At 48.9% G+C, this 13,167-nt stretch overlaps 2 protein-coding genes across 2 annotated transcripts; both read left to right on the top strand.

Annotated features, from left to right (window-relative positions):
- Window positions 1-652: 652 nt before the first annotated feature.
- On the top strand, window positions 653-7,989 carry LOC131207404 (uncharacterized). The gene is made up of 7 exons (XM_058200017.1): window positions 653-1,771; window positions 1,901-2,398; window positions 2,714-3,906; window positions 4,171-5,026; window positions 5,096-5,279; window positions 5,395-5,496; window positions 5,575-7,989. The coding sequence occupies exons 1-7, from the start codon at window positions 653-655 to the stop codon at window positions 5,817-5,819; spliced, it is 4,197 nt and encodes a 1,398-aa protein (XP_058056000.1). The 3' UTR covers window positions 5,820-7,989.
- Window positions 7,990-8,692: 703 nt separating this feature from the next.
- Window positions 8,693-9,975, top strand: LOC131211186 (lipase 3-like). The gene is made up of 2 exons (XM_058204558.1): window positions 8,693-8,794; window positions 8,878-9,975. The coding sequence occupies exons 1-2, from the start codon at window positions 8,693-8,695 to the stop codon at window positions 9,973-9,975; spliced, it is 1,200 nt and encodes a 399-aa protein (XP_058060541.1).
- The last annotated feature ends 3,192 nt before the right edge of the window (window positions 9,976-13,167 follow it).

The following is a 13,167-nucleotide window of genomic DNA, read 5'->3' as shown; positions in this document are numbered from 1 at the left end:
AATGGGTTTGTGCTATCCGATTCGATCTTTAAATGTGATGCCTGATGAATACTTACTGGTGCAGTTTGTTTACAAAAAGTTCCGGATGTTCCATGGCCTCCGGCCTCTCCGCTGTTTGTGGATAACCGTTCCATTGAGACGTGCGTCACCACTTGAATGAAAACCGACACCATTAAAACGTTTGCAAGTGGTTTACAAGGCTTGTGTTGGCCTGTGCTAGGAGTCTTGGCGGTTTCGACGAGCGCAGTTTAAATAAATTAGCTTCGACACCTTGATCCGTGCAACTTTTATGCTAACGCTTAATGCTTGGTAAGCACTATTTGCTGTGCCCACTTTGCTTTCTAAGCAACAAAAGGTTGCTGACAATTAGCAATAAACGGCATGCGTTTTGGTTTTCATACTAACTACGAACATGAACTACGCTAAGTAGGCTAAAGTATTTTCGCCCTCACATTATTCTTGGTTACATGGTCACACAAATGTCGTTGTAAGAATTGTCGTTACTTTGTTCACTATTGTATTCATTTCCCGTTACAGATTCGAACAAATTTCGAAACAAGCTCGACCACAGGCAGCTCCGTCAGTATCGAGGAAGTAATACGAAAACTAACGGTCAACGACGATCGAGTGCTTGGGCACAGCTGTGACGGTCATGTCATGTCACCAAACATCCCGAGCACAGGATGATCCGTACGCGTTCACCGAATCAGCCCCACTTCAGGCGAACTCGTTGCTGTATGCAAACCATTCAAGCACAGTCGGTAGTAATGTTGGAACGACTGCCGCGAGCACGGGAATTTCGGTGGTCACAACAGCGGCCGCCAAGTCTGGCGTTAGTTTACTCGCTTCGTCCGCAGTTGGGGGCAATTTCGGAACTGCGACCAGCCCAGCAGGACGAGCGCCTACGTCGGTTACAGTTGGGACAATCATATCGCCTAAGCCGGTGGTAGCCGGATCACCGGCACACCCGCAAATCTCCCCATCGTTGAAGGTTCGTTATAATGGCGTGGTAACGCCTTTGCAAATTCAAAAGGCTCCGCTAGCCGTAGCTACTACACCGGTTTTCACAAAACCACTGCAAATTAGGCAGCAAACCCCGCAGCCACAACCAACGGTCACGGTGGGGAAACTGATCAAGAAAGTGTTGCCGCAAAAATCGCCCCTGCTAACGACGGTTGTTGCCGGTGACCTAAAAGGATTTTCACAACTGCAGCAACGGCCGCAGAACCAATCGTCGCCACAACAAACGTCGATCATTTCACCCGGCGGCTCGATATTCACAACGGTTACGACACCGACCGGCACGGCGTTAAAGTTTATCAAAATCCCTCAGAATCAGCTCGGAAAAGCAACAATAACAGGCATTCCGCAGGGAAATTTCATACAAGTCAGCACTGGAAATGGCACGAAGAAACTACTTACCACCAGTAACCTTGGTACGATTGGTACAAAATCCGCTATATCGGTGACTGCTACCGCAACGACCCCGTCATCCACTATAAAGCGTAATGCTGCTACCGTTGTATCGACTCAGTTGCCAAGCGTTTCGCCGACCAAAATTCGTCTCATACAACCAAATTCCCAGGGTAAAATTTATCTTCAAGCAGCGAACAGCAACAACTTGACCAGCACAACTCACATCTCGAGTCCAATCAGTATAGCGGCTTTGCGAAATTCTCTTTTTCGGCAGCAGCAGTTGCAGCAACTGAACAATGCTAAAATTCAACAGCCGTCACAGCCGCAGCAACAGCAGCAACCGCAGCAACCGCAGGCGATTCAGCAACAACCGCATGTGCAACAGCAGGTGTTCAAGCAGATAAAACAAACTTCACCGCTACCAATACCACCGCAACTAAAATTTCAACAGGTCGCAACTCAGTCACTTGTTCAATTGCCACAGCAAACACAAAAAGTTGTTCAGAATTCGCAGCAACCGCAGCCGAGCCCAATACTGCAATTACCGCAACAGACACCGAAACAAGTAAAACCGATACTTCAGTTCCAGCAAAAGATCCAAACGTCATTGGTGCCGCCACCGCAACAGCAGCAATCGTTACTGTCTAAGTCGGACAATAATGCTCCCGCCTCACAAAATGTGTTGGTACAGAGAAAAGTGCAGAGTCAAACGCAGCAGCATTCGTCTATACTGCAGCAGCTACCGAAGGTTCTTCAACAAGCACAGGTGGCGCAAAGCACTGCACCGCAAAGTTTGTTGCAACCGCAAAGTTTGCTACAACCGCAACCTTTCCTACAAAACACTATAAAGCAACAGTCAGCACCGTCCTCTTTTCAGCAACAGTCGTTGCAACCTCAACAAATAAAGCAACAACTACCGCAGCAACTGCAACCCAAGCTGCAGCAACCCAAGCCGCAGCCAAAACAGTTCCCAAAGCAACAGGTTAAACTGCAGATCCAACAGCAGCCCCAACAGCAGCTCCAACAACAGCCCCAGCAGCAGCCCCAGCAGCAGCCCCAGCAGCAGCCCCAGCAGCAGCTCCAGCAGCAGCCCCAGCAGCAGCCCCAGCAGCAACCCCAGCAGCAGCCCAAGCAGCAGCATCAGCAGTCGCCGCAGCAACAACTGCGGCAGCAACCACAACAACAGATTCCTCTCTTAGTGCCCAAACAACGCAAAGCTCAACAGTCTCTGAATCAGGGAGCACCCTCGATTCTCCAAACTGCGCCTAAATCTGTTTGTGTGCCTTTCTCTGGCCAGTCGTCCACGTTAAATGGATCTTTACTGGCAAAAGCGGTTGTTGCGAGCGCTGGAAAGGTCAATCTTAAGCCAGCAACAACTGAGGGGCCAGTGTTGACCACAGTGCGAACCTTAGGGCAATCGAGTTTACTTTCTGGTGCCGCAAACGTCAATGGTCGTGTAAAACCTGTGCCTGACTTCGTGAAAACAGAAAACGCAATCGCCAACAATGGAAACGGCACGCTATCGACCATATGCAATCCAATCTCACCGCAGAATAAGACTAACGTGGAGCCCACGATTGTACCAAAGGTGCAGTTCACGGAAACGAAATCAGTGGAAGAAAACTCTCAGCTAGCAATGCCAATTGCCACAGTCGCACCGTTGAACGTTAATGTAAAGTGTCGCTCAAACGCTGGACGAAAGCCTGGATCCGCCAGTAAGAATCCAGCTGGAAAGCAGCAGAAAGGCAAGCGAACGTACAGTCAACGTTCCACGGAAAAACAACATTCTGGCGAGCAACTAATAGCAACTTCGGCATCATCCAAATCTTGTCCTGCTACTCCTACGTCTGTGGCAAATTCCGCGGCGATAATGGAGGTTGAGAAAGCGCCAGAGGAAAAGTTCACGCCTCTCCTGCCGACAAACGAAAGTTTGAGTAAAGGTGCCAGCAGTACCAATGGGGACGAATCGCCGGCCATCAAGCAACCGAAACTAAAGCACGGTCCGAGCTCACGGGCGCCTGGTGCAATTGCGGTACCGATGGTTCAGAAAACAGTGCGCGAATGGCATGCTCCTGGTTCATATATATTTGATCAGAATGATCCGGAAGATGAATCAGATGACGATGAGGATGCATGCGATCTGTGGCCAAATACGCTCTCCTTCTGGTACGAGGAATCGATCGCAGTCAGCGTACCGGAAAGGAGCTCGGCTTGGGCTTTTAATCCACCACACTCGCGAGCCGGTCCATCGCACGGTAGTGGTGTACGAATGGGTAAGGACAAACAGGACGATTCAAAGTTTGAAATCCGCATGCTGACGCGGGACGAGCGGCTGGAGCTTAAGAAAGCTTACCTGCAGCGTCGTGCGGTTCAGTGTCGCAATGGACTGCGGATGCGAAACGTTTCGGCCGCCAAACGGAGACTTGAGTCGATGACTAAGGTGATGGAAAAATTGGAAGCCCGTCGACTAAAGGCACTGACCCAAGAAAGGTGAGAGAACGAACCTTTTTTTTATCATTTAATTATGAAAATTGGTTGTGAATTCTATCCAGTGTAGTCCTGTAGGAATAACATTGGTCGACAATTTCCTATTCTTAGATTTCCTTAATTTTTTACGTTTATCCTGTACAAGTTTAATGAAGCATCATTTCTATTCAACCTCCCATTTATTCAAACTGTAGTTTTTTCGTAACATAAGTAGTTAACTCGAAACTGTTTCAATATAAGAAAATATCTCGATCTGCTCACAAACAGCGAGAAACCGAAATGCCTCTCGCAGGGCTGCAACGAGGCAGCACTTGTGATGACGACACACTGCTACAACCACATTACGGAGAATACTGAGCAACGCCTCTTTCAACGGTGCACCGCAAAGTTTTCCGACAACCGTCAGTGCCACGTGCCGGTGTTCGACATAAGTCACGAATTAGTGCTGTGCAAGGAGCACGCTTGGAAGCACGACAATCACGACAAGATGACGCAGGAGGTGAAGCAGAAGAAGCCAGCCCGGAAGAAGCCCAAACCTATAGTTCCGCCCGTCGCGCGAACACAGAAGCGACCGAAAAAGAAGAAGAAGTTGACACCTCTGCAGCAGCAAATGATTTTGCACCAGCAGCAGTTCAAACAATTCCTGGGCAACACCCAGCCACAGCATCATCATGTGCAGTCGGGCCAAATGAATCCTCAATCTGCACAGTTGCCTGTGTCCCCAGAGCAGCAACAGAGAGGGAAGGTCGTCCAGCAACAAAGTTTGCTAATCGGTGCACCCCGGTCGAATGTTCCGGGTGTCACCCTCGGGCACATTGATAGACTTCCGGTTCAACAGCAACATGCGGAACAACACGCACTACTAGCATCGCCTTACCAGCAACAGCAGTATATTGGCAATGATACGGCAATGTCCAATAGTGGAACTATGCCCGTAACGAATGGTCACCTTCAAAGTCCACTTAGTGCCGATAGCCACGTGATCGGGGAGAGCACCCTGGTAGATGCGATGTTCCCATCGGAACAAAATAATTCGACAGTGGCACTTGTTGGCCAGACCGATAGACCAATCCACGATCAGCATCAGTTACAGCAACCGCAACAGCAGCATCTGCAGCACCAGGTGAACGAGGAGCAACTGCTGCTCGATTTTATCCAACAACAGCAGCACCAGCAATTGCATCATCATCAGCCGCAGCATCAACAGCACTACGGCACTGGTGCTACAGCGCATCCGGTGCAACCCATGCTGCATGCTTCTGCCTCGCAGGACTTGTTGACGATATGCGAGAACAGCTCTGCATACGCCAGTTCTGAAGATACCGGTGTTGGTGGCCTGTCGGAATCGGAGTTGATGGCAACGCCGGACGTGATTGGTGAGTGGCGAAATTTATTAGCTCTTTATGGTATTATTGGAAACCGAAGAGGCAATATTATTTAATCAGCGGCCAGTAGTAGTCACTTAATCTTCGCTAATCTTACCACTTTCAGAGGAAATTATACCATTCGACATCACCAGCCAGCTGTACTCGAACGTGCTCAGTCAGCTACCGGCGGATGAGTTGAATGAGCTGCTGTTCTCCGGGGGCGGCAGTAAGTTTCGTGCATCATCATGGCGCCAATACGGACGACAGCAACCATAACTTTTTTTTGCTTTATTTGCTGCCGCAGCTCAAGACGTTCACGATCAGGGCACGGCGTTCGACAAAAATACGTGCGAGGTTGAGGAAGAAATTGCGTTGGCACTGGAGGAAGCGAAATCACTCGACGACATGACGGTGGAGTCCGGAAACTTTTTAGGTGACTTCCTCGAAAATGTCGACGACGAAATCCTGGACGGTTCGGACATCTGTACTGACCAGATACTGCACTCACCTAACAACGGCAGCGATATCCGAGGGCTTGTGCATACGTAAGTATGTGGTGTGTGGCATACGTGCTTTTGTAGTGGCGACCGTAGAAAACGATTCGTAGTGACACGCATGTTCCTCACCATCACTACAGAATCGCTCAGTTGGGGGGATCGTTGTACCGGTTTCTTGATGATGACAGCTGAAACCAGTGTCCACTGGGAGGCACGATCACAAAAATTACGATGGAAGCTTTGTTTCGGCTGACGTTCCATTGATTGTGGAGCAACGGGGAGAGCGAGAGCAACGGTTTAGAAAATGATTTAGTTTGTGTGATCGCAAAGACCACTTGATCCGATTCGCGGACGCGAATCGCCGTAGCATCCCGCACAGAAAGCGAAGGGAACATGCAACCACCTTCGAGGATCGCTATTGTGCGCTCCCACCAATGATGTTTGGTAACTTGATCAGTAGCCAGATATTAGTCAGTGTTTTGATTGAATTAATCATTTCATCTCCTAGGTGGTTTTGTGAAATAAATTGTATGAAATTGTAATCTTCCTGGATTTTGTCTGGGCTATGTTTGATCGTCGTGACAACCAGACCTTTTGAGCGGCGAATAACATAATAATGTGGATAATTTGCCCAGACGAAGAATGAAGTGACACTGCGCATGAGGTACAAAAGATTACGTCTTGAAGATCATGAAGTGGATCACGAAGAGTTGCTTTTTCAATTGTTTGCTCGCAGTTGCCGAGTAAATTCTACTGAGGCGGGCCAAGTATGCAGTTTAAGTTGGGTTATTATCAAAAAGTTATACGTATCTGCTCGCGGTTTTGACGCAACGTAAGCAACGATAAGTTGTAAAGTTGTAAAGTTCTTTCTGTTGAAGGGGGTCCTACATAATTATTGTTTTTTACATGCAGAAGCAGTTGCACTGCTTGTTTTAGGTTTGCCTTAGAGTATGTTGAAAGTTTTGCAAGTAGTTCTTTTGCATCTTAAGGAACTTTTTCACAAATCAAAGCGAAGCTTGTCGTTGCAGTTGATTGTCACTTAGCATGGCCGCCAGGTTGTCAAGAGAGTAATTTCTTTCGACAATGGCAACACAATCGCATGATATACGATTTTAGTTTTGTTTCTATTGCTCATCGTTATGAGTATTGTTAGGCTCACATAAATTACGCATCAAAGAACGTTTCGGTGAGTCGGCCTCAGTGTCGGTCGCATGCTAACAATTCTCACAAACATTATTCCATTCTCACCGGCCACCATTGGGTAACGTGTGATTGCAGTGATTCTTGATCGATTAGATTTGCAACAAAAGTGCATCTTAGGAGCGCATTTAGAAGGCAGAATCTAGCCTTAATAATGATGGGGTTTTTCAACAGACAACGATCGCACAGTCCGACAATGCCTTAAGTGGCGCTGCTCTGTGGTGCAGATAGATGAATGCCTGGCAGGCGTTCGGTTATTGCGTTGTCGTCCTCGAGCCTGGGGACCGTTCGCGATACCTTTGTACATACCTATACATAAACAAGCTATAACTATAGTTAAACATATTTTAAAAGCAAACTCGATATCTGTACCTGATTAAAAAAGAAATCAAAATGGCACAACGGGAGCTAGATTTGCCATTTGTTTTCGTTTTTCGGCCTTCGAATTTAAGGGGTCTTTATCGCTGGCCGGTTGACGGAGTTTATCTGTCTTAGCGACACATCTTTTCACCAGTTTCTAGAAACGTGAGCGATGGCGTAGGGTTCCAAAGCGTTCGCACTAGAGTGGGTAGTATCGGGAACATGAGGCATGCTCTTAAAATTCGTTCTTACTTATCGTAGTGATACATGAACTTCGGATTAACGAAAACCCGGAAAAGGTAACTTCAGTGTGTGAAATGCAACAAACAAATGATTGACGAAACTACATGGTATCGCAATAATATGTAAGCGAATCGCTTCTGTCCTTTGGAAATCAATAAGCTTTAGTTCGGTAGGGTACTGATAAAAACACAAATATATAAATATATCGTATGAATGATAATAAATACTTTAATCGATAAAATACACTTAACGCCCCTCTAGCAGCAACTCTACCTTAAAAAGTACACTTATAATTGTATATTGGGATTCTGTGAGTGTGGCAGGTAACGAGCAACAAATGATACGATAAGGTAAACAAAAAAAAACACAAACACACATAATACACTAGCGAAATGTACGCAGGTTAAAAAACAACATAGAAACCACATTAACTGTAACATTGCTTTTTATAATAAAACGCAAAAAAACGACTTGCTTCTGTCGAATTGTAGAATTGTCCAATGAAAGAACTGTAACTTTAAGAACACCAAGCATCTAGATTCATAAAAACGGCACAAAAGGAAAACGCGAATGCTCTACTATCTCGAGTTCGCTATCGAATCCCAGAACCAGATGCACCAATCGGAAGCACCCGTTTTATCCGTGACCTGTCGCACGACGGATTACGAATAACACTGGACCCTGTGAAATGCGTGTAGATGAGCTGCCGTGTTTTTTAGCCATTTCACCGATGCTCACACGAATCCATGAACCCGATTGCCAGATGTGGACTTGGTTGATGCCAGTCATCGGCCTTTCCTCCTCTAATTGGGTCGTCCGGTGACGCTTCTTACTGTTGCACTACTGTTGAATGTTTTCAATCAATCACTAGCATAGAAATGTTTATCTATGATCGGTCCCCAACCCTGCCGGGGGGGCGACGATAATCCCGTGATAACAAGTGTCCATTGCCGGTTTTAATCATCCACCCGAAAGGATGGATAGGGGAAAAGGGGGCCCGTGATAGCGTGATAAGAAACGGTAGCATTTTCACCTATTTAACGGCCGTGACCCCGTGCCGTCAAGGCTTATAGTGTGTGCGGCCGTTAAGGAGGTTCAACAGCCAGGGTGTCGATGTACGCCATGAACGTGATTGTCGGTTTGGTGGCCGCGCTGCTTCTGGTGGCCACCGGGGGAGAATGCCAGATTCATCCGGACATCGTTGAGGACGCGTTCCTTGATTCGGTAGGTAGAACGTGTCCCTAGCCGGCGAGCGCGTCGAAGGCATCTAAATTTGTCGATTCTCGTTTTATTGGGTGGTGCTACAGATTGGGCTCCTGCGGAAGTATGGTTACCCGGCCGAGGAACACATTGTGGAGACGGACGATGGCTACCTGCTGGGGGTTCACCGGTGCCCGGGAAGCCCACAGTCCCCACCGGCGTCCGGTAAACCGGTCGTGCTTCTGCAGCACGGTATGCTGAGCTCGTCGGCCGACTACATCCTGATGGGGCCGGACACGGCCTTGGTATACATGCTGGCCGATGCCGGCTACGACGTGTGGATGGGCAACGCACGTGGCAACCGCTACTCCAACCGTCATCGCTCCCGCAGTAACGTCACGCAGCAGTTCTGGGACTTTTCCTGGCACGAGGTTGGCAGCATCGACATTCCGAACGTGATCGACTACATCATAGCGCGCACCGGGCAGCAGGCGATTCAGTACGTTGGCCACTCGCAGGGCACGACCGCCTACTGGGTGATGATGTCGCAGCACCCGTACTACAACCGGCGTATCAAGAGCATGCACGCGTTGGCCCCAGCCGCTTACATGCACAACACGCGCAGCCCGTACGTCCTCTTTCTGGCCACGTTCCTCTACACCACCGACCTGATGCTGCAGATGATGGGCACCTGGTGGTTCGAGCCGACCAACGAGATGAACATCCAGGGCGGGCTAAACAACTGCCACGACGGCGCTCCGTTCCAGGCGATGTGCTCAATCAACACGTTCCTGATCGCTGGCTTCAACACGCAGGAGGTCAACTCGACGATGCTGCCGGTCATTCACGCTCACTCGCCGGCTGGTGCTTCGGCGATGCAGATGTTGCACCATGCGCAAACGATACGTTCGCGTATCTTCCGCCAGTACGATCACGGCGCGATGAACATGGTTCGCTACGGGCAGCTCACGCCGCCGGTCTACAATCTGGCCAACGTCCAGGCCCCGACGCTCTTCTATCACAGTACCAACGATTGGATGGCTGCTCCGCCAGACGTGGAACTGCTGTACCGTGAACTGCCGAACGTAGTGAAGCGCTACCTGGTGCCGTTACCTGTCTTCAACCATCTGGATTTCGTGTGGGCGATCAATGTGCGGCCACTGCTGTACAACGAGCTGCTTGCCGATCTGCGGGCGTACGTCTAGAGAGCCTAGGCCGTCCCTTTTTTAAAGTTGGTACAAAAAGTTTAACATTAAAAAAAACCCATCCAATAGGTTAACCGAGAAACGGTTTAGCAATCAATCACGAAAAATCCTCTCCGTGTCACGCCTCTTTCTTTAATTCCGCGGTGGGCTTCGCTATATGCCGAGGATCACGGAATGAGTGTCCATTTTTTGACTGCGCCAATACTTTATCGCTAGCCGCTGGTTTATCGATGCGGGTGAACAGTCGTCGTAGGTTGAATTTCGAAATCCCATGGCACTTTCACGATTCAACCCCCCCAAAGACCCCCAGGAAAGACGTCAGCCGATTTACGCACGCTGAGGGGCGCTTTGGGATTACGATAAGATTAAGGAGACACGATTATGGAGCGCTAACGGGTCGAGGGCCGAGCTGGGACAATGGTTGACACAGTCCGGGGGCGCGCGTTGCACAAAACGGGTGGGCCTGTCAAAAATTGGTCAACTTCAACTTGATGTAGTATTTTCCATAGTGCATCAAAAAATCATTATTCGATTTAGTCATTTGCCCTTCATTTGTGGAAATGGCGTCGAAACAGGAGGAGCATCACCAATGCAACGGTCACCAATGTATTAAAAGTATTCGGAGATCGTTTGACGACAGTCCGAATGATTGGATCAGATGGAAGTCGGAACCAGGAGACTGCAAGATCGACGAAACGAGTGATTAGTTGTTTCCCAAATCCCAATCCCAAGCCATCATCGGATCAGGATTAACAATAAAGATGGATACGGTTTTACGAACTGAATCGACTCGACTTGAATTTGCTCAAAAACGTCAACGAAATAAAGCGTCTTTTTAACACGATGGGTAAGTTTGGGAAAGCACGTTCACCATCGAGTTGAGTATTCCGGGGACTGTTGGATGCTTCGATTGACACAGTGCAGCCTGCAGTGCCCGAATGCAATGCAGCGACTGCATCGCGATGCGCTGTCGGGTGCATCGATAAGCGTTCGCCAGCCGACGGCGTCTCGTGAGCTGCCCGTGTGTTGGTGGGCCGGATCGGCAAACACCGAGCCGTGATCGGCGCGTGATGCACCCGAATGCAGTTGCACTGCCCGCTGGCCGACGTGCACTTCTGGTAGCTGATGGGCCGTGGCGTACCCATCACATACACCACAGCCACACGTTTGGCCACACACAACCGTCCGCCGAAGGGTTGCATCGGAATGCGAAAGGTTCGCGAATCGGCTCCGGCTACGACGACGACGGCGGCGGCGTGGCATCGTGCCAATGCGTGCGGTGCATTCGTTTCTGCGCACCTGGTAGCGGCCGAACGACTGAACGCTTCCCGGGGGCGCAAACCCGTTGCAAAACAAACCCCGTCGACGGCAGCAGCCAATCTGAAAACGCGGATTCCGTTTCCCCATTTCCCCGCCACGTGGAACGCAGCAAATACGTTAATAGCGTTATTTGACGCTGTGGGGCGCAATATTATAATGCAATTCGCTGCGAACCCGCGGAGGCGCAGCATCGCACGGAGGACATGAGGCTCGGGGAGGGTGAGGCTGCATCCGGTCCCGGGCTGGTCGACATTCGGGAGCATCGCTACCGATCCGAGTGCCTGCGCTCCTGATGGCTCGTCTCGATCGGAAGACACACCTTTCCGGATGTAAGACAACATTGTGGGTGGCGGGGGATGCACGGGAGGGTAAGTTGGCCATAATCAAGTAAAAAACAATCACAGATTGTGTTGGAAATTAAAAAAATAAAAATACTTAAGTGTCCACTGTGGCCCGACTGAAGAGGACGGATTGCCGCTTAATTAGAGCCCTCTCCCGGTGGGCGCCTCCATCGGGCGCCTCCATCAGCTGGCGCCTCCATCAGTGGCGCCTCCACTGTCCGCGGTTTATGCCGTCCCCCCGGCGTCGGAATCGGAAGACGTTCACGTGAGTCCGCGACATTAAGATAATGGTAATTAAATAATTACGGGTCCGGGGCGCGATAAGGTGGCTGGCGCCGGGCGGGGAGCCCACCAGAAACGACTCATTAATTTCGTCGATTCACCGGCACCGATGCTCGACAGGAGGCCTATCTTTCGGGCTCCGGGCCCACTGTTTATCGTTTTCGAATAAAACCGAGACAACAACGGTTGCAGCCGACCGGTTATGTTATGTGATACATATGATATTAATTAGTGTTACCGTTTTCGGCGGAGGACAACTGTTACCGGTGGACCCGCGAGCCCGCCCGTGGTGTGCGTGGTAGTCGTGGCCCGTTCCGTTGTGTGGGTGTAATTGTGCTGCAGCCGCTGGTGCAACTCGATGATGCATGGAAGCAGAAAACATGCGCGCTAATGAAAATATATTGTTCGAGCCGGCTCGGACCGGCATGCGGCCGGCGCCCGATCCGAATCGGTCGGAGGAATGAGAATGCCCGCCCAATGGAAACGAGCCAAACTTTCGACCGCCGCAATTTGCATCGCAGTAATCGCGTCGCAACAGTCAGTTGCCAGTTGCTCCAGAAACAATGACGGATAAATGAAGCAATTTTACAACCATGATTTACCCTCGGAAAAACAGATATTGAAGAAATACGAGCTGTGGAGATAATAGGTGCCCTTGCCCCTGTTGATCTTTTGTTGAGAATAACAATCTTGTGTGGTGACTAGGTAAGCGACGGCCAATCGGATTGTTGCTGATCCCTACCAAAAACTCCTACTCTGGCTGCCCTTCGGTAATGCTTTCTATTTTCATTTCATTGCCGATTTCAACTAAAACACATCCCTGGTTTTGATACAATCTTTGAGTGCGGGTTTGAAATTTCAAGTTAGTTTTAATTACATATTTGTAGGTGAGTTGTTTTTGTAGCTCTAGCGCTTGATTAAAAGTTACCATATGATTGACGAGTGCTTTAATTGTTTTCAATCGTATAAAACGTTGTATTGAACAGTCACTATAATTTGTTGGTATGTTGATTTTATTGCATTTGGGGATCAATTCATCAAGAATTAGTATTCAGAATGTTGTAGTTTATTGTTTGATGTCCTTTATGTCCATGTCCGGTTGATAAAAGATATAAAGACAAATTGTGACTCTTATCTCTTTTGTGATGCGATCTGGATTTTGGGAGGTTATGAATGGTGCTACATAGTTTTTATGCGCTGTTACGTTTTATGTTTCATTTTTGTGATGCTTCGTACTGCATAAGATTTG

The sequence above is a fragment of the Anopheles bellator genome, chromosome 2, assembly GCF_943735745.2.
Source record: "Anopheles bellator chromosome 2, idAnoBellAS_SP24_06.2, whole genome shotgun sequence".
Taxonomy (NCBI): domain Eukaryota; kingdom Metazoa; phylum Arthropoda; class Insecta; order Diptera; family Culicidae; genus Anopheles; species Anopheles bellator.
Note: the sequence above shows the minus strand (reverse complement) of the source record. Positions and strands in the feature narration are given on the sequence as shown.